The 22,797-nt window shown below is 40.4% G+C and overlaps 1 protein-coding gene across 3 annotated transcripts in view; it reads left to right on the top strand.

Annotated features, from left to right (window-relative positions):
* Positions 1 to 15,583: 15,583 nt before the first annotated feature.
* The window catches only part of LOC147637053 (uncharacterized), a 121,056-nt gene continuing 113,842 nt past the window's right edge, over positions 15,584 to 22,797 (top strand). For 2 of the 3 annotated variants that reach the window (XM_086800668.1, XM_086800669.1), the window contains exon 1: positions 15,591 to 16,080. In XM_086800668.1, coding sequence (XP_086656794.1) covers positions 15,915 to 16,080 — 166 coding nt within the window. In that variant the 5' untranslated portion in view covers positions 15,591 to 15,914. Of the gene's footprint in view, positions 16,081 to 22,797 lie in introns of all 3 variants that reach the window. The other variant, XM_086800667.1, reaches the window with a different exon arrangement.

Here is a 22,797-nt window from a genome sequence, read left to right as displayed (position 1 = left end):
AGTTCTTCACGGCTATGAAAATCTAAGCTTTTCATGCATGAAAAATCACACCGTGCATTTCTTAAGAAATTCACACCAAAATAATTTTATCGATTAACAATATTGAATTATCCACGTGAACTAAATTGATCATCCAAACTCATTTATAAGTGATTTTGTTGTAAAAATAGCAAAAACTTTTGGCATGAAAAACCAAGAGTTTTTCATGACAATGAATTTTTTGGGAAATTCACACCAAAAATCTTTCATATATTTTGACTTTTGAGGTAACCAACCAGTGTAAATAGGTCTCAAATAGGTTGTGTGGAACTCCATTGGTAAATGAATTGGCATTCAAAATATTTGAAAACACGATCATGACTCTCTTGGGTTTTTCACACATGAATATCTGTTTATTTTCATATCGTGATTATCTTTTGAGATAAATTATTTCTTGTTTTGGTAAAACTTAGTCTAGCCAATTAGGAAATAGTACTAATAAGAAGGGTAACCTTAATACGATAAGTAACAAAGTTAGACGTGAAAAACTAGAATTATTCACATCGCGAATAATTCAACCTTTGGGTAACCAAAGTATTTAGGTTGAGAGATTAAAATTTAGCTTGTTGAAAATCCCCTTTCATGAACTTGAGATCATGAAAAATCCTATCAAAGGAGTCTTGGATCTAACCCTTCGGCTAGCACACATCAAAGAGTGTTTGTCTAGAGAGGTCTACATTTAAGTGAGACTAGTAGCAAAACGAGGACTCCATAAAGGATGCTCATATGGTTGATGAGAGAGTTTCCAATTCCCCTACACTATTCAATGGCTTGTTGAATCTTGATAAAGGGCCATTCAGAATGTAACCATATACAAAAAAAGAATCTAACTCTATCAACGAGGGTCATGCGATGAGCAATATTTCAAGGTTCCTAATAGAGAAAGGAATGGCGCCTGTAGCACCTCCTCTTTAAATATTTGTCCAAAGCAAGGGATACCTTTAACCATTCCCAAGAACTAATCTCTTACACTCCAAGGATCAAGAGGGATATAGGGAGTGTTGCTCGAACTGCAAAAACCTTTTTTTCCTACGAGTGAAGAGATGAAAGTAGAGATGAAATTCACGAAGGACCAAAAACAATCACAAATTTATAACCAACATAAAGAAGAATTTGATGCTATAAAGTCCCTAGTTGAAAAAAGAAATTAGGAAAGAGGGCCGAGCCTAGGCACGATGTTCCAAAGAGGAGCGATGAGAGTCCGAGGTGCATGCCCAAGACCTGGCACAAGCATTGGTAGAGGGGATGCCCCCTCTAAAGCTAATCCAATAGGAATCAAAGGTTGAGTGGGCAATGCCCCTTATGGGCTAATAGAAGCCATCTCAGAAAAAGGGAAGAACACAAAGAACAAATGAAAGATATGTTTACCAATCCTAAGTTCCTCGCTTACATGAAGACAATGCTTTTCCAATGAGGGAGAAGCACTGAATGCTAAAATTTCATCCTTCCCCACAAACTCGAGTTGACAGGAGTATCACAACAAAGAGATTCTTCCAAGAAGGGAGATAGGGAGAGGGAGAGAAAATGTATATTTTACTAAACTGGCCTATTTCAATCCTACCCTTTAACTATAACTACCCCAATAGGCTTATTAAGAATGGCAACTGAAATAGGTAGAGGGGTGGCTAGGGAGTTGGGAACTCATTGCCCATGATCATGCTCCAAGGTAGAATCCCATGAAGCTATATCATATATCTAAACTAACGTAAAGCTTCAATGGAGATGGGGATCCCATCCATTTGTTAAATATATGGCCACAACATAATTAATTTCAAGTGACTTAAGAATATCTTTGTACTACAAAGCTTTGCTAGAAGCGGTGACAAGTAAAGCCTAGTGGTGGCAAAGCTCTACAACGTCAAGCAGGAAATAGCATGAGTCAATGTAAGGGATTATGTCTCTCATCTTAAGCACTCAAACTCTCGGTGCAAGCTTTTGGAGAGACTCACCAATGATCAATTATTATCGTGTTTCTGAAAGACGGGAGTATGGGACCCTATAATGCATGACTATTTGCTTTTGTCTAAACCAGCCCACAATGGATGCGTGTTGTAAAATTGGCCATAAAATTTGAGGACAATATATTAAAATTACCACAACCTGAGGAAAATAAGAGTCCATCTTCAGTTGCACAATCTCGAGTGTTATGACTTACACACTAGAGATAGACAGGTAAAAAACATGACTATTGATGAGCTAACATGACAAGTCTAGAAAAGGTTAAGCTAAAAGAGGTGAGGGAACCTCTTAGTAATGCTCACCTTTATCCAAGAACGGAGTTAGTCTGGTGATGATCAATATCTAGAATGACCCAAACCATTGTTGTATGCCTTACTATGAGACATCCATGTGCTAATATTCTAGTCAACTACTAGCATAAGTGTCAGTAGTAGCTAGACAAAATCTAGCTCTACTAACACCACCAACCCCAAAATTAGTAATATGAGACCTATAACTTTTCTAGGATACACATGAGGAATTTTTAGGGTACCCAACATACCCTTTTCATCACCTGTTCTACCACCATAACCACCTCCACCAAAGATTACCTTGATCAATCAAGTGTTGGTCAAGGAACCGCAAAGAAAGTGAATATCCGCATGAATCTAAACTTAATTATGATGAAGAGCTATAGGATATTACGCTTGATTTCTATGCTATGTAAGGAGTAATGTGAGTGCCTATATTTTAAACCTCTGTCCACAGGAAGGGGAGAGACATAAACACAACTCCTTGCATGCCCATTATCAAGGACCTCATAAGGTGGCAAAGTGCTCACACAAACTAAGCACCCCTGCTCAGTAGAGTGTAAGCATCGCAACAAGCTATCACAACTCTAGTGTTTACATGTACAAATTGTGGAGTAAACCACCTTATCAAGGATTGTCCATACAAAGCAAGCAAGGAAGCGATAACTTCTACCAATCCTTCAACAAGCCTTTGCTTGATTAGTGTATGATCAAGACATATTGTAATTATTAAGCTTGGCACTAAGAATTCCATGGGAATGACAACTTGTGTTCTTGCTCTCTCTCAAATGTGTTGCTCTATCTTGCCATCAACTATTGCTTCCGTTGTGCATAATCCCCATAATTTTGACATGGTATCAGAGCATTGAAAAGGCTAAGTTCCCCTTCTATCCCCTTTTCTCTCTCTCTCACTAATGAACTTTCACCCAATCTAAACTTAGCTGCATATAAGCGGGTGCACACCTTGCAAAAGATTGGACATTCTTGTTGTTGAAGACCATTCGCTAATAGCATCAAACTGCTACGTTTTATGACCATTTGGTCATCTGAGCCATTCACATCCTTATCAAGAAGGACGTTGGTAGAAGAAGGTGAGAAGCAAAAAGGCGTCAAGAAGGAAGGCAACAAAAGAGCTTCATCAAGAGGAGATTGTGTCATCATCAACAACGAGTTCTTGAAGCTTGGAAGAAGAAGAAGAAGAACAAGAACAAGAAGAAGACGATCCTCATCACCATCAACAACAACAAGAAGAAGAGGATAAGGAGGAAAGATAAGAAGAAGAAAACGCAAGCAAATTGGTAAATTTCTGGTTTTTTTCTGTCAAGAAATTCCGTCAATATTTTTCCGTGATGGATCTTCTTCAAAGGTGCATGGGAGCTTCTTTTGTGATCATTTTGAGGAGTGGAAGGTGTGCTGGGTATGTTCTCTTAATCAAAGAGGGCAACATCATCAAGTAGGCACATCCAAAAAATGCAACCGCCGCCTTCCTACAATTCTGTCAGCAGCTGTTAGCCTGTTTTTTCGGCCATCGCCATCCGTTTGTTTGTCATTCGCCCGTTGCCATCCCATTGATCCTGTCGTCGCCGCCATTACGCCTAACCCTTGTGAATGGTGGTAGGTGTTACTTAAGATCCACCTTGGTGTGAAGAAATCGTGTGAAAAGGAAGCGGCACGCCGTCGATGAAACACCTTTCCTCAACTACAGCAACCGTACAGTGAATCATCGACGGCATAGCGCACAACAGCGCAATCGCACACCAAAGGAAAAAAAAATGTATCTTTCTAAGGTTTTTTCATCCAACATTTTTTTAAAAGAAAAAAAAGACAGCCTCTTTCAAAAGGTTTTTATACCTTTCCCTAAAGGTTCCTTTTAAACCTTTCTCTCAAAGAACTACAAGGGGTTTTTTTCCCTCATTTCTCTCAAGCTAGATGTAAGCAGAGGAAGAAATTATTTTTGCCGTTCTCACTTGAGAAGTGCGCAAATCAATGCATCAAGCATGAAATCCGATCCTTAATTTTTTTGTAATGAACTCATATGCATGGAAATTATCTACCGTATTGCAATAGAGTTAGACACTACCCTTTTGTTGATAAACAAGTGGTAAGACGTCTCTTAAATCACATTGGTGTATGTATTTATGCATCATTATTAAGTGGAAGATGGAAGCAAGAAGCATATTGAGAATCACATGCATAAGCTATTAAAACATGGGTAGCAACCTTGTGTTAGTCTATGTGGAAGCTGGACTAAGGAAGCTAGCATGATTCGAAGGAGACATGTACATATCTCTGATATTAAATGAAACGTATTGTTTGTTTGTTTATTCTATTTTCTTATTCAGATGACAAATTTGAAAAAAAAAAAAGGATACGAGAATTTGGTAAATTCATTCCAACTCGATCGAACACAATTGAACAAATCTATTGATTCACTGAATAATGATCATGAAGCAAAAGCAAGAGTTCGCCCTAAAGAAGAAGCTTCTGGTGAATGAAAAAACTAAGGAGAATAAAAACATTAAGCAATTTGAGTTGAGTGTAACTATATCTGTTGGAGGATGTGATGTTGATGATAAGCTATTGGTAAATTTAAAAGATTTTATAGAGAAAGAGACACTTGCAGCAGGTACATGCTCTCTAGATAGAGGATGTTTTCATCAAAGCGAAGGAGTAACAAGGGTGGTGTACGAAGACAATATGGAAGAGATGGTTACTAAGGTTGAGGGGAATTATGTAAACTTCTCAAATGTTCTAGATAAGCAACTCTTCTAGTTGAGGAGTGAAGCATGTTTGCTAGAATTGGGAGTGAACCACATTTCTCTATAACTCATCACATTTGTAAAAACCTAATTTATAAAGACTACCTACCTTGTCATCTATCCTATGGTTGAGAGGGGGTCATTTTGTTCTTATATATCCAATGCTCACCTTGTTCCATGTTTGGCATTGTCCCATGGTGGCATTGAGAGGGGGTGTTGAAATATATAATGTACAAGTGATAAAGGGTGAGAGAAAGAGGTCATGTAGGTGTGAACACACCCTAAATAAAGTGGGCATGTGGGTGGAAAAGGAATCTAGGGTTAACCCAACCCTAGCCCTTGGTGGACCATATATAAAGGGCAGGAGGCCTCACTTTTTGTAACACAACACTTAAAGGTGAAGGTTAAGCCAACTTTGGAGTGGCTGAAATACAAGGTAATATAGAAGCTTTCTATACATCTTGTGTTCTTGCTCTCTCTCATATATGTTGCTTTATCTCGCCATCAACTATTGCTTCCGTTGTGTACACTCCTTCATGATTTTGACAGATTTATAATGTACTACCATGAATTCGCTCAGTAGAAACTTGATCACATCATTGATGAAGTGAGTCCCTCTATCACTTATACTAGTTTGAGTGGCCCCTAAATCTAGTAATTATATTCTCATAAAGGAATTTGGTTGTTACCCTAGCATCTGCCTTTAGGTAGCACAAGCCTCAACCCATTTGGTATAGTAGTCCATAGTACACCTAGCATTAGGAAAGCTAAGGTAGTCATAAGGACACCAAGGATAGATCCAGGACCACGCGGGTTAAATACGGTTAGAAATCCTATTCAGATTGATGTATAATGGTTATGTAGCTCACCATTATACATACATGGAAAAGGTTGTGCAAGAGGTTAAACCCACATGTTTTGAGGATGTTGTTAGGCATGTACATTGGGAGAAAGCCATGGATGAAGAAATTGCCGCATTGGATGCAAATAAGACATAGGCATTGGTGCCTTTGCCTGAGAGTAAAAAGGCTATTGGATGTATGTGGGTCTACAAAGTGAAGCACAACTGAGATGGAAGTATTAGAAGGTACAAGGTGAGATTGGTTGCCAAAGGTTATGCTCAAATCTACTACATTGATTATGAGGAGACATTCAACCACATTGCCAATATGGCAACATTGAGATCTGTTATTACAGTTGGCTACATCAAAAGGCTAGGTTTTATATCAGATGGATGTAAAGAATACATTCTTGCATGGTGAGTTGTAAGAAGTATATTTAGAAAAACCACTTGGTTATGAGGATTTGAGTCACCCAGATTCTGTGTGTAAGCTACGTAAAGCCTTGTATGGCTTAAAGCAGGCACTAAGAGCATGGCATGATAAGATTGCATAGTATCTTATCACAATTAACTTTTATATGGCAGATGTTGATCATTCACTGTATTTGTAAAAGAGTGATAAGGGGATTGTGGTCATTACCATCTAACATGGATGACTTGATTGTTGGCCGGTGACGATAAAGAGGAAGTTGAGAATGTAAAAACAAAGAGAAGTTTAACATGAAGGATTTGGGTGAGCCGAGATACTTTCTTGGCATTGACATTATCAGGATGGCTGTCACAAAGGTAGTATACATTGGACATGTTGTCCAAATATGGTATGGCTAGCTGTAAGACCATTTATGTACCATTGGATCAGAATAGTAAGCTTATTGCAAACACATGTGGGATTTTAGAGAATTCCACTATGTACAAGAAAATGGGTAGCTTAACCTACATAAAGATCACCAGGCCATACATGAACTACACAATTGGATTGGAGAGTTAGTTTATGCAAGTTCCTCAGAAGCCACATTTGGATAGTGTGAGGCACACTACACTACATGAGGTCCATAGTGGATTATGGTCTCTTCTATGAGGCTGGTATATAATTACAGGTGTATGGATGCACTGATGTAGATTGGGCTAGTAGCACCTTGGATAGAAGATCTACTAGTGGGTTTATGTTTTCCTTTGGGAGTGGTGCTATTACATGGAGTAGTAAGAAGTAGCCCAACAATTGCCTTGTCGAGTAAGAGATAAAGTACAGGGGTGCTGCGATGGCAGCACGTGAGGTAGCTTGGTTACGTAAGCTACTTAGAGATTTGGGACTACATGTGGACACGCAAGTTGTCATCTATTTGCGACAACCTTAGTAGCATACAGTTGGCCAAGAACCTAGTGTCTCATGTGCAGACCAAACACATAGAGATCCATTATCACTTCATCAGAGAAAATGTCTTGTTTAAATGTGCAAATTCTTGTCAATAATAACCCTTGGTCACAAATGTATATGTTATTCCTGCAGGTGTTAGAGAATTGTAGTTTCCATGCTAGTGTTATAAAGGTTGAAGGTTGTTTGAAGGAAAAGTTACCAAATTGACCCTAAATTATGTCAAAATTCCCAATTTGGCCCTAGTATTTTCAAAATTTCCATTTTAGCCTACCAAATTACTAAATTTGACTAAAATTCTCATATGACTCTCATATCTCTACCGTTTATAGTTTGGTCATATTTCTCATCAAAATTACCATTTTGACTCTAAAATTTGCTCTAATTTCCACATTGGTCCCCCAAAACTAATGGCTCCCTAAATTGTAGTAGATGTTTGAAAGAAAGCATAAGAAATGGATAATAAAAGATATAAGGAAAATTATCAACTTGACCCTTAAATAATGCCAAAATTCCCAATTTGACTTAATATTTTTGTTTCCTAGATTAGCCTTATATCTTGTACAGGAAAAAGTTGTACAAGAAAAAGTGGATTGCTCCTCAGATCACATCACAAGAGAAGAAGATTGCGGCTTTGGAAGCCTGGTGACCAAGCAGAGAACTGAACTAGATGCTCTTAAAGACACACACACCAGCATAGAGCTAAACTAGATGCTCTCAAAGACACCCACCCCAGCATAGAGGAATGAGAGATCTCCTAAGACATGATAGTAAATATTTCTTTTATTGTCCATTTCTTATGCTTTCTTGCAAACTTCTACTACAATTTAGAGAGCCAATAGTTTTTGGGGCCAATGTGGGAATTTTATAGTAAATGTTAGGGTCAAATGGTAATTTTGATGAGCAATACAGCTAAATTAGAATGGTAGAAATATGAGGGAGTCAGTACGGGAATTTTAGTCAATTTGGTAATTTGGGAGGGTCAAAATGGAAATTTTGAAAATACTAGGGTCAAATTGGGAATTTTGACATAATTTAGGGTCGAATTGGTAATTTTTCCTTGTTTAAATGTGCAAATTCTTGTCAACAATAACCCTTTGGTTGTAAATGTATATGTTATGCCTATAGGTGTTAGAGAAGAGCAGGTATTGTTGGGAAGAGCATTTATCGATACAATGAATTGTTTCATACAATGGATAGAACGGGACCATCTGAAGGTTGCTCAATATCAAAGGATGATCCAATAAGCCAGGAGATCTACTTCGAGGAAAGACTAGTCAAAAGTAACAAGTCCAATGGCTTCCATGAGGTTTCATCCGCCGTCAAACCAACCAACTAGAATGTAGTGGGTTCCACTAAACCTCCTAAACGCACAAATATTATTAAGGGACCAGCCAATCATGGGTGACATAACTGATTTTCAATGTTACAAGATGGCTTCCCTTATAAAGGAATACAAGGACTCTGATTATGCATCCTCAAAGCCCAAAGTATGTAGACAGGTTAAAACCACACTAACCAAGAAGAAGGAAAAGAAAAAATTCTCCAAAGCACAGAAACTCACACACCTAGGCCCATACTTGAGGATGTGGTAGATACTAGCATCAACAAGGATGTGCCAACACCCAAGGGTAAAGTCTCCTTCCAATACCATTCACCAGAGTTCCTGCTATTCTTGGAAACACTAGAAGTGAAGACAAAGTTTGAAGCAATTGCAAGATCAATACACATAGCAGTTGGATCAATATACATAGTAGTTGCCTAATTAGGTTGGAAGCAATTAGGCTAGATCAATACACATAGCAATTGCCCAATTAGGTTGGAAGCAATAAGGCTAAATCAATACACAGAGTAGCTGCCCAATTAGGTTAGAAGTAATTAGGCTAGATCAATACACATAGCAGCTGCCCAATTAGGTTAGAAGTAAGGCTAGATCAATACACATAGCAGTTGCCCAAGATAATCAATGCCCCATTGTGTGCTGAATTTTTAAAGACTTATAACAAAAGGACCAAGATACGGGTGAGGTCACCTTGCCAGATGGTAGCACAAAAAGGAATAAAATGAAGAAAGATGACATTCGATAAGCAATGTAGCTACCCTCGGCCACCCGCACATATTGAGTGGAGAAGAAAGATATGACATTTGATACCATGCTCAAGGAGAAAGTTTTCTATAACAATGGCATGGAGTACTCCGATTTCAAGGAGAGGGCAAATGAGTTGGACTGGTAGAGTAGTTTCAATGATTATGCAAATTAAGCTAGTAGAGATAGATATAATAGAATTGATCTCCACAAATTGATTATGAAAATTAAGCTAGTAGAGAGATATAACAGAATTGATCTCCACAAATTGTAAAAAAATCACATAAACATAAAAGATGACTAGGCCTACTACCTGCAAAAGGAATTGTACACATATTTACCTCAACATCGAAATAAGGTAGTCAACATATTTACCTCAACATCGAAATAAGGTAGTCAACCCATACCTACTCACTAAAGTACTTAGCCATATTACAGGTACACTGCTCCCTATAGAAGAAGAAGTATTTAAAGAGTTGGTGAAGATAAGCCGGAGAGATGCTTAGAGGCAATCGACCCATACCTACTCACTAAAGTACCTAGCCATATTACAGGTACACTGCTCCCTAGAGAAGAAGAAGTATTTGAAGAGCTGCAAAGATAAGCTAGGAAGATGTCTTAGAACACTTAGAGGGAGTGGATGTTCTCATCTAGATAGTACCAAGGATATCTTGGGAGGTATGGAAGAAAAAAATAAGAAAGGACCTAGGGTGAAGAAAACTCTAATCAAGAGATGCCCTATCTAGAAGCTAAGGCAATATAGGAGGATTTAGAAGAAGAGTATGTGCTAGAAGACATGCCCCCCAACCCCGTTCTCCTCAATGGTGGTGGTTGATCCTGACACAGAGATCAAATATGATTCATTCAGCTCCAACTATAGCTAGCAAGGATGGCCCTTCAAAAAGTTAGGTTAGAAGTGAAGATGTAGAGAAGGATGAGGGAACACCAAGTAAGGTGTAATGCAAGTTTCTGTTTAAAGATCTTACTCTACAGATGCCTGCCCCAAGTTTCTGTTTAAAGATCTTACTCTACAAATGCCTGCCCCAAGAAAGAAATATCACAAATCTACGACACCTCTCTCCATGTCACATAGAGCATAGCCTTCTAAGATATATGATGTCGGCTTTGAAACGTTAATTGGGATAGAGAAGTATAGAGATATAGAATCCTATATGGAACCCCTAACAAAAGAAGATGATGACAATGAGAAGCTTGTATCTAATCATATCCAATTGCCACATGCTAACTAGTTATATCCTTAATCATAATCAGTTTTTACTACACAAAACAAGGGTACAAGCATGTGAGGATGAGCTCCAAAGAATAAAAGAGGAGTTAATTGAAGAAGTGGCAAAAAGAAGTACAACTGATTAAGAACTCCATGAACATGTGCAACGGTAGCAAGCTTAACTAGAAGAAATCAGTTCCCACCTCGATGAAATGAAAAATTTGATAAAAAGGTGTTGGAATTTCTAGTTCATGAGGCAAAATCCTATAGGCTGCAAGCACAAGTAAGATAACATGTGTAATTACAAGACATCAAAGAAGAATATGAATAGAGATTGCAAAAGAAGGTAGAGTAAGCCATTGAACTAAAGGCTAAACTTCAACACAAACAGAGAAGGACTTTGAAGCAAGTAAAAAGCTAGCAGAAGAGAAGATCAAAGAGTTTCACAAAGCTAAAGGAGTCAAAAAGGAAAGGATTGAATATCAAGAGAAGGAAGGAGAGGAATTCAACAAGTAACATGCCCAAAAGCCATCATACCATGCTAGTAGAAATCCATGCTAGTAAAGAACAGCTGGAGTTGGTAATCAATAGCCACCAACAATAGGTAGTCTCACATCTAACAACCTTTATATAAGAAGTGAAGATAGAACTACAAACAAAAGAAGAAGTGCTTTAACAGAGTTTATTACAGCTTGAAGAAAGAACAAGGGTAGCACACAAGGCTAATGCCAAATACAACCAAATCATGTAGGCAAGAGCAACAAGAGAGGTAGCCACGATTACATCATCGCTGACAAAAAAGTATGAGCAAAATTAGAGCAAAAGCTAAGCCAACATATGAAATTGCTAGAGCTGAAGAGCCCAGTGACGAAAAGAAAGAAGCAACTAGTGGAGTGAGCCACTTCATAGTTGGCTTCATTTTGCTAGTAACTCCAAGGGCCCCTCCTCAAACTTTAAACCTTTTATTTTCAACACTAACCCTCTATTTTTTATAGTATGCCATATATATTAATGAAGATCTAACCAGAGGGGGATATTACATTAGTATAGCAAAACTATGATAGAGATGTTGACCCCACTATTATCATGGCCATCTTTCATAATGATGTTTATCTTACAAATTATACAGCCATGTATAAATATGTAGTGCAACTAACAGTACTAAACTTTAGATCATGGTGCAAGGTGTTAAACATCGCCATCTTTAATAATGATGTTTATCTTACATATTATATGGCCATGTATAACTACGCTATGTATCTAATAACTATGATGTTTATCTTACATATTATATGGCCATGTATAACTACGCTATGTATCTAATAACTATGATGTTTATCTTACATATTATATGGCCATGTATAACTATGCTATCTAATAGTACTAAACTTTAAATCATGGCCATCTTTCATAATGATGTTTATCTTACAGATTATGTGGCCATGTATACCTATGCACTTCACCCAATGGTACTAAACTTTAGATCATGGTGTAGGGTGTTAATGAATTCCACCGTTCTAGATGACCAGGATGATATGCTTGGATTATTTATGCCCCCTAACCTTCCCTCCATCCCCATAAATTTTGAAACCCTTACTAAGTCCTTTGCTTGGTTCTAAACTCAACAACAACTATAAGTATTTAAGCTTACAACACCTATAAGTATTTAAGTATACAACTCATTACAACGATAAGTATTTAAGCTTATAACACCTAAAAATAATTTAATCTTACATAAGAGCACTTTATATCATCCCTATGGAATACTAAAGCTCCACCAAAATATCTACATCTAGAACATATTTTAGTATCCTTGTTATATGATTTTCGCTATTGAGCATATTGAATACCTCATTATCAAAGCCCACGAAGAACAATTAGATCTCAATAATTTCATTAATAGCACTAAGGCCCCTCCACTCCCAACCTCTGGTGAAAATAAGAAGGGAGAAAATGCACACAACTATACATATCCCCTTTATAGGCATCTAATATTCAAACTCCTCCCCTCTCATGAGCCCGCCTTAACACAACTAACATTGAGCAACCTACTAATGTAGCTTCTTCTTCTCTCCACTATGACTTTTTCCCACTGACACTCTCACCCCCGAGAAGTCACTGGCCTTGAAGCCGACAGTGGTCAGGTACACTGAAGTAATACCACCTGTGTTACCTTGCCTATAGAAAATACTAATGAAGATGTTTTGGGCCAACTTTCTATTACAAGGTATGAAGATCTCATCAAAGTTGGGAACCCAATGCTATGGCCTAAACTATTTTTTAAAGTGCTTATGTTGGTGATGCCTTTCAATCCAATAACACGTTTATTCGTCAATGCCTATAGTACAACTCTACACAGTCTCTCGTACACACCTTATCCAATTAGAGCACCAATGCCGAAATGGGAGGAGCTGCCAATGATAGGGAAATGAACCTTGTGGGTGAACGTGGTTGTCAACATAAAGCTTGTAAATCCTCAAATATAGGATTTTCTCGAGATCAAAAGAGTCACGTACCTTATTGTTTATAGCGATAGGCATTGAAAGAAGGAGGATCCTATGGAAACATGAGGTGGCTACATGAAGATAAAGACATATGAGGCCAATCCAAGGATTAAAGACTTTGGCATGCAACCGATTTTTTTTTTTTGACAATTCTAGAGTATGGGAATATTTACATGTGGACTTTATCGAAACTACTGCAATAATAGGTGGAGCCCCTATTCATACTATTCAAAAGGCAATTCACCACAGTAGAGTTTGTAGTAGTAGAACATAAAAAAGACTCTCATGCTTGTTTAAATTTTAAAATTTTTAATCCAACACAATTTGATAGCGTAGAGAGTCAAAGAAAGGGTCTTCTATTATGGATCTAGGGTACATGTACATCACATTTATGATTGATGCCTCATGATGGATGCCCCATCCATATTTCAATTTCCAATGCACATTATGAAAGCTATAGTCACATAGAAATCACTATGGATTCAAGCTTTGTGACATGGCTTTCAAGCCTTAAAATTTTTTCAAGGACGAAACATTCATTAGGTATGGAGGTATGTTAACCCCATTTTAGGCTTAACAAAGGCACTGCCTACTACAAACAAGAGTAGCTTAATAAGTGTTATGTAATGGCACTATAAAGCATTGTATATACTATGAGAAAAGTTGGCCAATGACCAAGCTTAGTAGATTAGGGTTAAGTTTGGGCACCCAAGTGTGAATAAGGGCCAGTTGTATATAAGTGAATTTCTCATAACACAAACACACAATCCCTCTTTATGCCAATTGAGTCTTGCTTATCTACTTTCTCTCTTGGCTTGTGGGTGAGAGAGAGTTAGGAGTAGAGTGCATGAATCTTAATGCATGTGCCTCTTGCTTATTTGTGAGAGAGTGAGCAAGAGGGAGAGAGGTGAAGCTACTTCTTGGAGGTGACAACAAGGAGGAGATTCGAGAGATTGCAACTAACAACCACTGGTGGTGCCGGAAATGAGGTAAGAATCCCATTATTGTCGTAATTTGTTTTGTTGTTTACTAGAATGGAAGAGTTCTTGAGAGAGTGGAAATAATCTATATCATTTTTTAGCAAACAATGAGATAGACTACAATTGTCGTTTTCATTATCTGCTAGAATGGAAGAATTCTTAAGAGAGTATAAATACTACAAGTCCTTGAAAGAGTAGAAATAGTCCATAAAATTTTTAAAATGTTATGAAATAGTTCATAACATTTTAAGGACTATTTCTACTCTCTCAAGAACTCTTCCATTGTAGTGCATAGTGAAATAGACTTCTTACCTCGATTCTAGCTTAGGATCTCCTTGACCTCTACACAACACTAGTGGTTGCTAGCTCCAATCTCTCGAATCTCCTCCTTGTTTCACCTCCAAGAAGTTAGCTTCACCTCCCCTAAAGGACTCACCTCTCTCACTCTTAATCACTCTCTCACAATAAGCAAGAGGCACATGCACCAAGATTTATGCACTCTAACAATAGAGCAAGTAGATAAGTACGACTCAATAGGCAAAAAAAGGGAGATTGTGTGTTTGAATTATGAGAAATTCACTTATACACAACTGGCCCTTATTCATGCTTAAGTGCTCAAACTCAACCCTAATCTACTAAGCTTAGTCATTTGCTAGCTTTTCTCATAATATATACAATGCTTTATAGTGCCATTATATAACGCTTATTAAGTTACTCCTGTTTATAGTAGGGGGAGTGCCTTATTTAAGCCCAAAATGGGTTCAACAGTAATGCTTGGTAAGCTCTATCAATTCCAGCTCTATGGTACCTTTACACTCGAAGTAAACTTAAGTTTTTTTACTTTATACCACTCCCATGGTAATGCGGGGACTATTTTTTAACAAACCTTACCATTCTGTAGCATATATATATATACATATATACATGTATATATATATATACTATTCCCAGATTCTCTTTCTTCAAAAGTGAAGCTAAATTTGTGTTTGCCATGCATGAAAACTAGTTCCGTTTAATTTATCAATGGAAGGTCCATCCATCATAATTAAACCTTCAATATTCATTATAAAGATACCAAAACTAAGCTACACTCAATGGAAGCTTCACTTGTCATAGCGAAACCTTTGCTATGGAGATGGTTGAGAGGGCCTTAGGAAAAAAATTAATAAGGCCGAGCCTTATGAAAATACTACGAGCCTTAAAAAACAAAGGTTAATCCCATCCACGAGTACAACATATCTCTACTGAAAGAAAAACTTGTGAAGGTCGTAAGAGTGTGATTGGTAAATGGTGATTTTTAAGTTACATGGGACTAGTGTGGCATTCGAAGTGCCGTAAGCTGCGAGTGCGGTTCTTTTTAGTGATTGTTTCGTGAATTAATACACCATAAATCAGAAAAAACAGAATTAAGGTTGGACATTAGCGATTTTGAAGTGCCTGTTTTGGAATAATTAAATCTCTAAGGTATTAATTAAATGCCACGTCTACAATTAAAAGAGTGAATATATATACACCTACAATAAAAAGAGTACATATAGATCCTTAATAAACATATACAAGGATACATCTTTTACCTCTTTAAGGCTTATTCAAGCAGTATGTAACAAACGCTGAACTCTGCAATGTCTAACTCTAAACTCTGGAATGTCTTTCCTCTATAAATCGTCAGAAGAAAGAACAGGGAAAACAAACTTGAAATAACACAGGATCAAGCCGCGCGTGTGATTGGGATTGAAGAACAAATAGCACGTGAGAAAGGTAATAAGAAGAATCTGCCACAGAGAAGTTCGTGCTGCAAAGCAAACGAAAGCATTCAGAAATTCCAAGTAGAGTTCCATCTGTTTAGGTTTCCAAGAATGGATGATGGCTCTTCTGCTGGAGGTTCAGCTTCAAATGCACTCTCAGAGGTGGTTAGGGTGCTCGGAAAAGCAATTTCCGATGCCCGCGACGTTGGCGAGGTCACGGACGCCCTGCACTCGCTGGCATCCCTCCTCCACCCTTACAATCTGGAGAAAAGCCCAGGTACTACTTCACCTTAATCCTCATAATTAGTGTGTTAAAAACCACTTCAACATAATTTAGTACCCACTCTCACATTAAAAAATATAAAACAAAAAATCCTCATGATGTTTGAGCATACAGAGTTCTTTTGCTGTCATCAAATTCCCACAGGCCCCCATGGTATTGTGGCTGCTTTGCGACCACAAAGTTGTAACGCTTTCAGGAGGGAAGACCAACCCACCTCCAGGCAGGCACCAAAAATGTGACTACTACAAAAGGATCTAATCTTGAAAAAAGAGAGAGAGTGTTTTTGGTTCCCCTCCAAAGCATTAGTTTTAGACTAGGGAATGGCCATGGAGATACCGGTTTTCTGGCGTAGGGTGAGTGGTGGAGCCAAAAGCTTTTTCCGGAAAACTTGGCCAATCTAGGCAAATTCCCTTTGGTCATGGACCTACAAATGACAGCTCATGAAAGCAACTAGGAGGTGGGATTCTCAGATTGATGGTGACAGGTAGGGCTTCGTTGGTGCATTATGTAGGAAGTTTGCATGGAATGCTGCTGACAGGGCGAATATGTGCATTCTTTTTTGCCTGTTCAACATCCAAGACAGCTAGTGTAATCAATCATCTACACAACTGGCCTTAGCGTATGAAGGGTTTCTAAGGTTAGGTGTCGCACCCAATATTTCTACTTGTCTCCCATCCTCCCTTTGGAGTATGAGTTACCCTTTCCACCAAAACCAGGTGTTCTCAGTTCTCATTTTGAGGACCAAATCTGGCTGTTATAACAGCACTTTGGCCACTTTTGTTTTAATGCTCAACAGAGCACTGTGGCCTTGCTTATCCCCATGAAGGTTCCAAAACTTGCTCCAATCAAAGCAATGTTTTGTTTTTACATGCATACATGTTCTGGTTTCTACATGTAAGCTCTTTATCTAGGTGAGGGGCAACTGGTCCTCGTATTGAAGGTCTAGAAGCAGCTGTTTGAAACAGCTTGGAGAGGGTTCTTCGAAACTTGCTCCAAACAAGAAGAGTCCATCTAAGATAATGCACACCTTAATTCAATGCCATGTAGACATGATGATTCCCCTGCAGCTGCCTTAAAGGCAAAGTTAGAGGTCATATATGGTTAGACATGATGATTCCCCTGCAGCTGCCTTAAAGGCAAAGTTAGAGGTCATATATGGGTAGACATGATGATTCCCCTGCAACTGCCTTAAAGGCAAAGTTAGAGGTCATATATGGGTAGTTTGGAGCAATTTTCAGAGCCATATAGGTGCCTGGAGGTACCTAAGACATGCGCTAATGGTTGGGACATATTATGGCCACAATCTGAATGCATTATATGATTTTTGTGACGACTTTTTGTTATCAAAATCCTTATAAAAGGGCAAGTCAAGGGTCATTCCTGTGACATGCGAAAGCTCTGGGTAGTCTTCTTTCAGCCCTAAGCACTACATAGGAACGCCTGATGCAAGATGCAAGAACAATCAGCTAGAGAATATAGAGAGAGAGATGATTGTCTTTTCAATATATTCATAGATGTATAAAAAGGTTACAATATCTTTGGCCTTAGGCCTTCCCAAAAAGTGGTAAAGCAACCATATTCTATGACCTACTCCTTAAAGGAGTGAGATGCTAACAATGATCTCCATCATGGCCTTTTTTAGGCCCCTTTGGCTGCCAGTCCAACTGGCCGACTGCTGTTCAGCTTCTAATAGTCACATAAATCAGTCATGTTGCCGACAGGAAGTCCATGACCTCCAATACCTGGCCGATAGGGTCCTGATCAAATCTGGCTTCCACTGCAACTATTTGAGCCTGGCTTGTGCCTTAATCTATTGTTTATCTGTTGCCCTCCTTCAAGGATTAGTCATGTCCATGTCCATGCACATGACATGCCCTTCTGTAAACTTGACGATGGGATTCCTATTAGCAGTCATCACTTGTTTGCACATATCACACATCAGGGCCATTGTTGTGGGTGTGCCCGCCCGTGTAGGTGTTTCTCCATTTTTCCTCATTGCCACATGTTCTTTCCGAGTTTTGCTAGGAGTAGGGGGGCTGGATGAGCTGGCCGACTTGTATTCCCCAGGCCGACTCGTGTTTTTCTACTAGGCGACTCATTTTGTGCTGGCCGACTGATGTTCTCGGAGTCGTGAGCCCTCTTGCTGTTTTGTGGCTGGCCGACCAGCCACCCAGGGTGGTATAAATACCACCCTTGCCCCCCACACTTCGTTGTATTATTTGTACCAGTCTTCAGTGTATATAGCAGAGTTTATACAGCTTCTCTCTCTCTCTCTCTCTACAGTTGTGCGTTTTCTTTCTCACAGCATTTGTCTCATTTTCCGTTGTGCATTCCGGCATGGTATCAGAACCCTAGATGGCTTGAAGCTTGGAGACAATGAGAGCTTGAGGGTTTACTGTTTTTTGGTGGTGATTGGAGAATTTCTGGGCTGTTCGGGATGTGGAGGAGCAGGTAGAAGGCGGCCATCATTGCGGGACAGCCACCTTGCATAGTGTTTGTAGCCTCTTCTTCATTTTTTTCCCACCCATCCTCCCTTCACAAGACCTTGTGAACCCTTGAGATGGAAGATTTGCTTGAGATGGCTGAGAAGCATGTAAAGATCCCCACCCTCCCAACATTCCCGGTGGACCGATAGTTGGACGGGACCAATTATGGCATATGGAAGGTCATGATGGAGTTTGTCCTAGAGTCTTATGATTTGGCTGATTTCGTTGTAGTTGGAGTTCCACGGCTAGAGTTGGAGGAGGGTGAGCTTTTACCTTTCACTAGGAAAGAGTGGGAGGCGCAAGCACAGTTGTGGGATTGTGTCAATGTCCGTGTGTGTTCTTTCATCTTCCTTAATTGCACACCCCAAGTGATCAATCACATCAAACACACGACGCTGGCCTGAGGGATTTGGCAGCACTTGGCTTCTTTGTATAACAGGTATCACCCATGAAGCGGATTTCCTTGGAAGTGCAGATGCGAGTGATGAATCCTACAAAGTCTTCGACGATGCGGGAGCACATCAACAAACTCTCGGCTGGGAAGGAGATATCTTCAGAGGACATGGCCATCACTTTGTTGTCTCATCTGACCTCTCAGTATTCATCTTTCTATTCTTCTTTGATCACCAGTGGAAGGCGCAGCACACCATCACATGGGAGAAGCTTGTGTTGATGGTTTTGGATCAAGAAAGAGCGGTTTATGAACCCTCCACACAGGGTGGAGGTTCTGGGGCTCTGACTGGCCAGCGGTCGAAAGGCCGCAATAACAATAACAACAAGGGCAAAGGGAAGTTTTCATTGGCGAAGTCTTCTGAGAAGAAGCCTGACTCAGAGCATGATGCTTTGAAGGCCGAGCGAACCATTGTGGCCAAAAGGGTCACTATTGGATGAAGTGTCCTCAGCAGAGTACTGAGAAAAGTGCTGATTCTTAGCAGCAGCTGCAAAGACTCCAGCTTTTGTGCACTTGGAGATTATGGACACAGATGCTTCATCTTCTTCGAGCAGGGAGGTAGTTTGTCTCACTGCCAAGGATACTCGGGGCTCGAGAGTGGATTCTCGATAGTGGTGCTTCCAGGCACATGACTCCTCCTCGAGAGTTATTATAGGATTTTCGATGGCAGACATGTCACATCTTCATTGGTGACAAATCCACTATCGCGATTCACAGTGAGGGCAGGTTGGAGATCGTTCTCGATGGCAGAGGGGGGAAGCATTCCTCCCAGGTTCTTTATGTTCTATCTCTTGGTTTTCATCTTTTGTCAGTGCATGAGGTTTGCAAGACTGGCATACGAGTGGAGTTTGATGAGCATTTTGTTGCTCTCCGAGACAAAGCAACATGCTAGTTTGTTTGGGAAGACGGAGTGGAGAATGGGATTCATAGACTCTTAGCACTCTCTCTTATAGGTTCTCGGATAGGTGATTTGTGGCAATTTCGTCATGGCCACTCGAATGTGGATACGTTGCGACAGGCTTTCTGGGACCAGATTGTGGATGGCTTGCCAGATGTTGGCAGCAGGCAGGGACATTTTAGTACTTGCGTTCGTTAGTTAGAGGAGCCTTTACAGGTGAACTATGCTTTGATGTCTCGTATCATTCGGGACAAAGAACCCACCACTTCCGTTAAGGAAGCTCTTTCCCAGGAGACTTGGAGGAAAGAGTGGAACTTGAAGCCATTGAGAAGAATAACACTTGGGAGTTGGTTCCGAGGCCGTCAAAACGGTCAGTCATTGGTGTCAAGTGGGTCTACAAGACCAAGTATACGTTTGATGGGTGGGTGGACAAGCACAAGGCTAGACTTGTGGCTAAGGGCTATGCTCAACAGCCTGCCCTTGCCTCTTCTCAGCGGTGGCTGGTGTCATGTGCATAAAAGATGCCATGGACATTCTCAGAAGCTAGTCCAGAAGAGGCAGTGAGATAAAGAGTATGATAATCAGGTAGAACCAGGATGATGGAGCACAGAGCACTTTTGGCAGTATGGACTTGGAGATAGGTGGAAGGATGTCCTGTCAGCTGCGTTAGATACAAAGGAGGACAGTCGGCTGAAGATGGTTGTCGGGTGTACGTGATCAGAGGCGGCGGCTGCACTTCTGGAGGGCTGTTGGCTGCAGGCACATCATGGCACATGAAGAAGCCCAGTCGGGCAGTACTTTTGGCATTCAATGAACTGTTGACTGGCCGACCAGCAGTCGGCCAGTTTGCCAAGTCTTGTGGAAGGCCTATAAATAGGCATAAAGGTTCCTCATTCTATTCATTCAACTCTTTAGGAGTTTGATCCATATTAGGACTAGACTTTTGGGTGTGTTACACCTTTTGTGTGAAGGCTGCCTAGGGCTGCGGATTTAGGTACCTTTTGTACCATTAGAATATACTGAATTTCTAGCATCTCTCTCTCTCTCTCTCTCTCTCTCTCTCTCTCTCTCTACTCTCTCTTCATATCTGCGTTTTGCATCAGATTGTTTCCAGGAGTGTTAGGGCTGAAAGAAGACCCCCCCAGAGGTTCTGCGTGTTACATTGGTATCAGAGCATTAGGCTCAGCAAAGCTAAACACTGAATCAGTCCCATATGATGGTGTACAGGTCCAAGGTACAAGAAAGTACACGGATACGAAGCCCAAGGCAAGGAACACAGAATCGGGAAGAGCTCCCAGGAGGTTTGTTGGTGGTGTTCCACAGAGCCAGAGGGGATGGCAGTCTTGTGAGCCAGATAGGTTCTCGGGCAACGGTCCCAAGGGAGGTTTATCCTCCAAGGGGTGATGTGAGAGTGCTAGACTTATTTCTCAGGAATGAAGACCAAGACAGTGTTCAAAGTCAGGGCAGGAATGGATTGTGGACTAGATGAACAGATGCATAGATCTTATTCTGAGACAGAGTGGTTTTGGAGACCGGGCCGGGCTTTCAGAGAAAAGGGTTGCTAGGGATGGATGGATGACAGAGGGACTTTGGGAAAGGATTGGGATGATGACAGTCATCCAAGAACAAGTTGAAATCCCGTCATCAAGTTTAGCAGAGGGGGATGTCATGTGCATAAAAGATGCCATGGACATTCTCAGAAGCTGGTCCAGAAGAGGCAGCGAGATAAAGAGTATGATAATCAGGTAGAACCAGGATGATGGAGCACAGAGCACTTTTGGCAGTATGGACTTGGAGATAGTTGGAAGGATGTCCTGTCAGCTGCGTTAGATACAAAGGAGGACAGTCGGCTGAAGATGGTTGTCGGGTGTACGTGATCAGAGACGGCGGCTGCACTTTTGGAGGGCTGTTGGCTGCAGGCACATCATGGCACATGAAGAAGCCCAGTCGGGCAGTACTTTTGGCATTTAATGAACTGTTGACTGGCCGACCAGCAGTCGGCCAGTTTGCCAAGTCTTGTGAAAGGCCTATAAATAGGCATAAAGGTTCCTCATTCTATTCATTCAACTCTTTAGGAGTTGGGTCCATATTAGGACTAGACTTTGGGTGTGTTACACCTTTTGTATGAAGGCAGCCTAGGGCTGCGGATTTAGGTACCTTTTGTACCATTAGAATATACTGAATTTCCAGCATCTCTCTCTCTCTCTCTCTCTCTCTCTCTACTCTCTCTTCATATCTGCGTTTTGCATCAGATTGTTTCCAGGAGTGTTAGGGCTGAAAGAAGACCCCCAGAGCTTCTGCATGTTACATTGGTATCAGAGCATTAGGCTCAGCAAAGCTAAACAATGAATCAGTCCCATATGATGGTGTACAGGTCCAAGGTACAAGAAAGTACACGGATACGAAGCCCAAGGCAAGGAACACAGAATCGGGAAGAGCTCCTAGGAGGTTTGTTGGTGGTGTTCCACAGAGCCAGAGGGGATGGCAGTCTCGTGAGCCAGATAGGTTCTCGGGCAACGGTCCCAAGGGAGGTTTATCCTCCAAGGGGTGATGTGAGAGTGCTAGACTCATTTCTCAGGAATGAAGACCAAGACAGTGTTCAAAGTCAGGGCAGGAATGGATTGTGGACTAGATGGAACAGATGCATAGATCTTATTCTGAGATAGAGTGGTTTTGGAGACCGGGCCGGGCTTTCAGAGAAAAGGGTTGCTAGGGATGGATGGATGACAGAGGGACTTTGGGAAAAGATTGGGATGATGACAGTCATCCAAGAACAGGTTGGAATCCCGTCATCAAGTTTAGCAGAGGGGGATGTCATGTGCATAAAAGATGCCATGGACATTCTCAGAAGCTAGTCCAGAAGAGGCAGCGAGATA

Source organism: Cibotium barometz, chromosome 7 (genome assembly GCF_041138505.1).
Source record: "Cibotium barometz isolate CiBa-2024 chromosome 7, ASM4113850v1, whole genome shotgun sequence".
NCBI classification, from domain to species: domain Eukaryota; kingdom Viridiplantae; phylum Streptophyta; class Polypodiopsida; order Cyatheales; family Cibotiaceae; genus Cibotium; species Cibotium barometz.
Note: the sequence above shows the minus strand (reverse complement) of the source record. Positions and strands in the feature narration are given on the sequence as shown.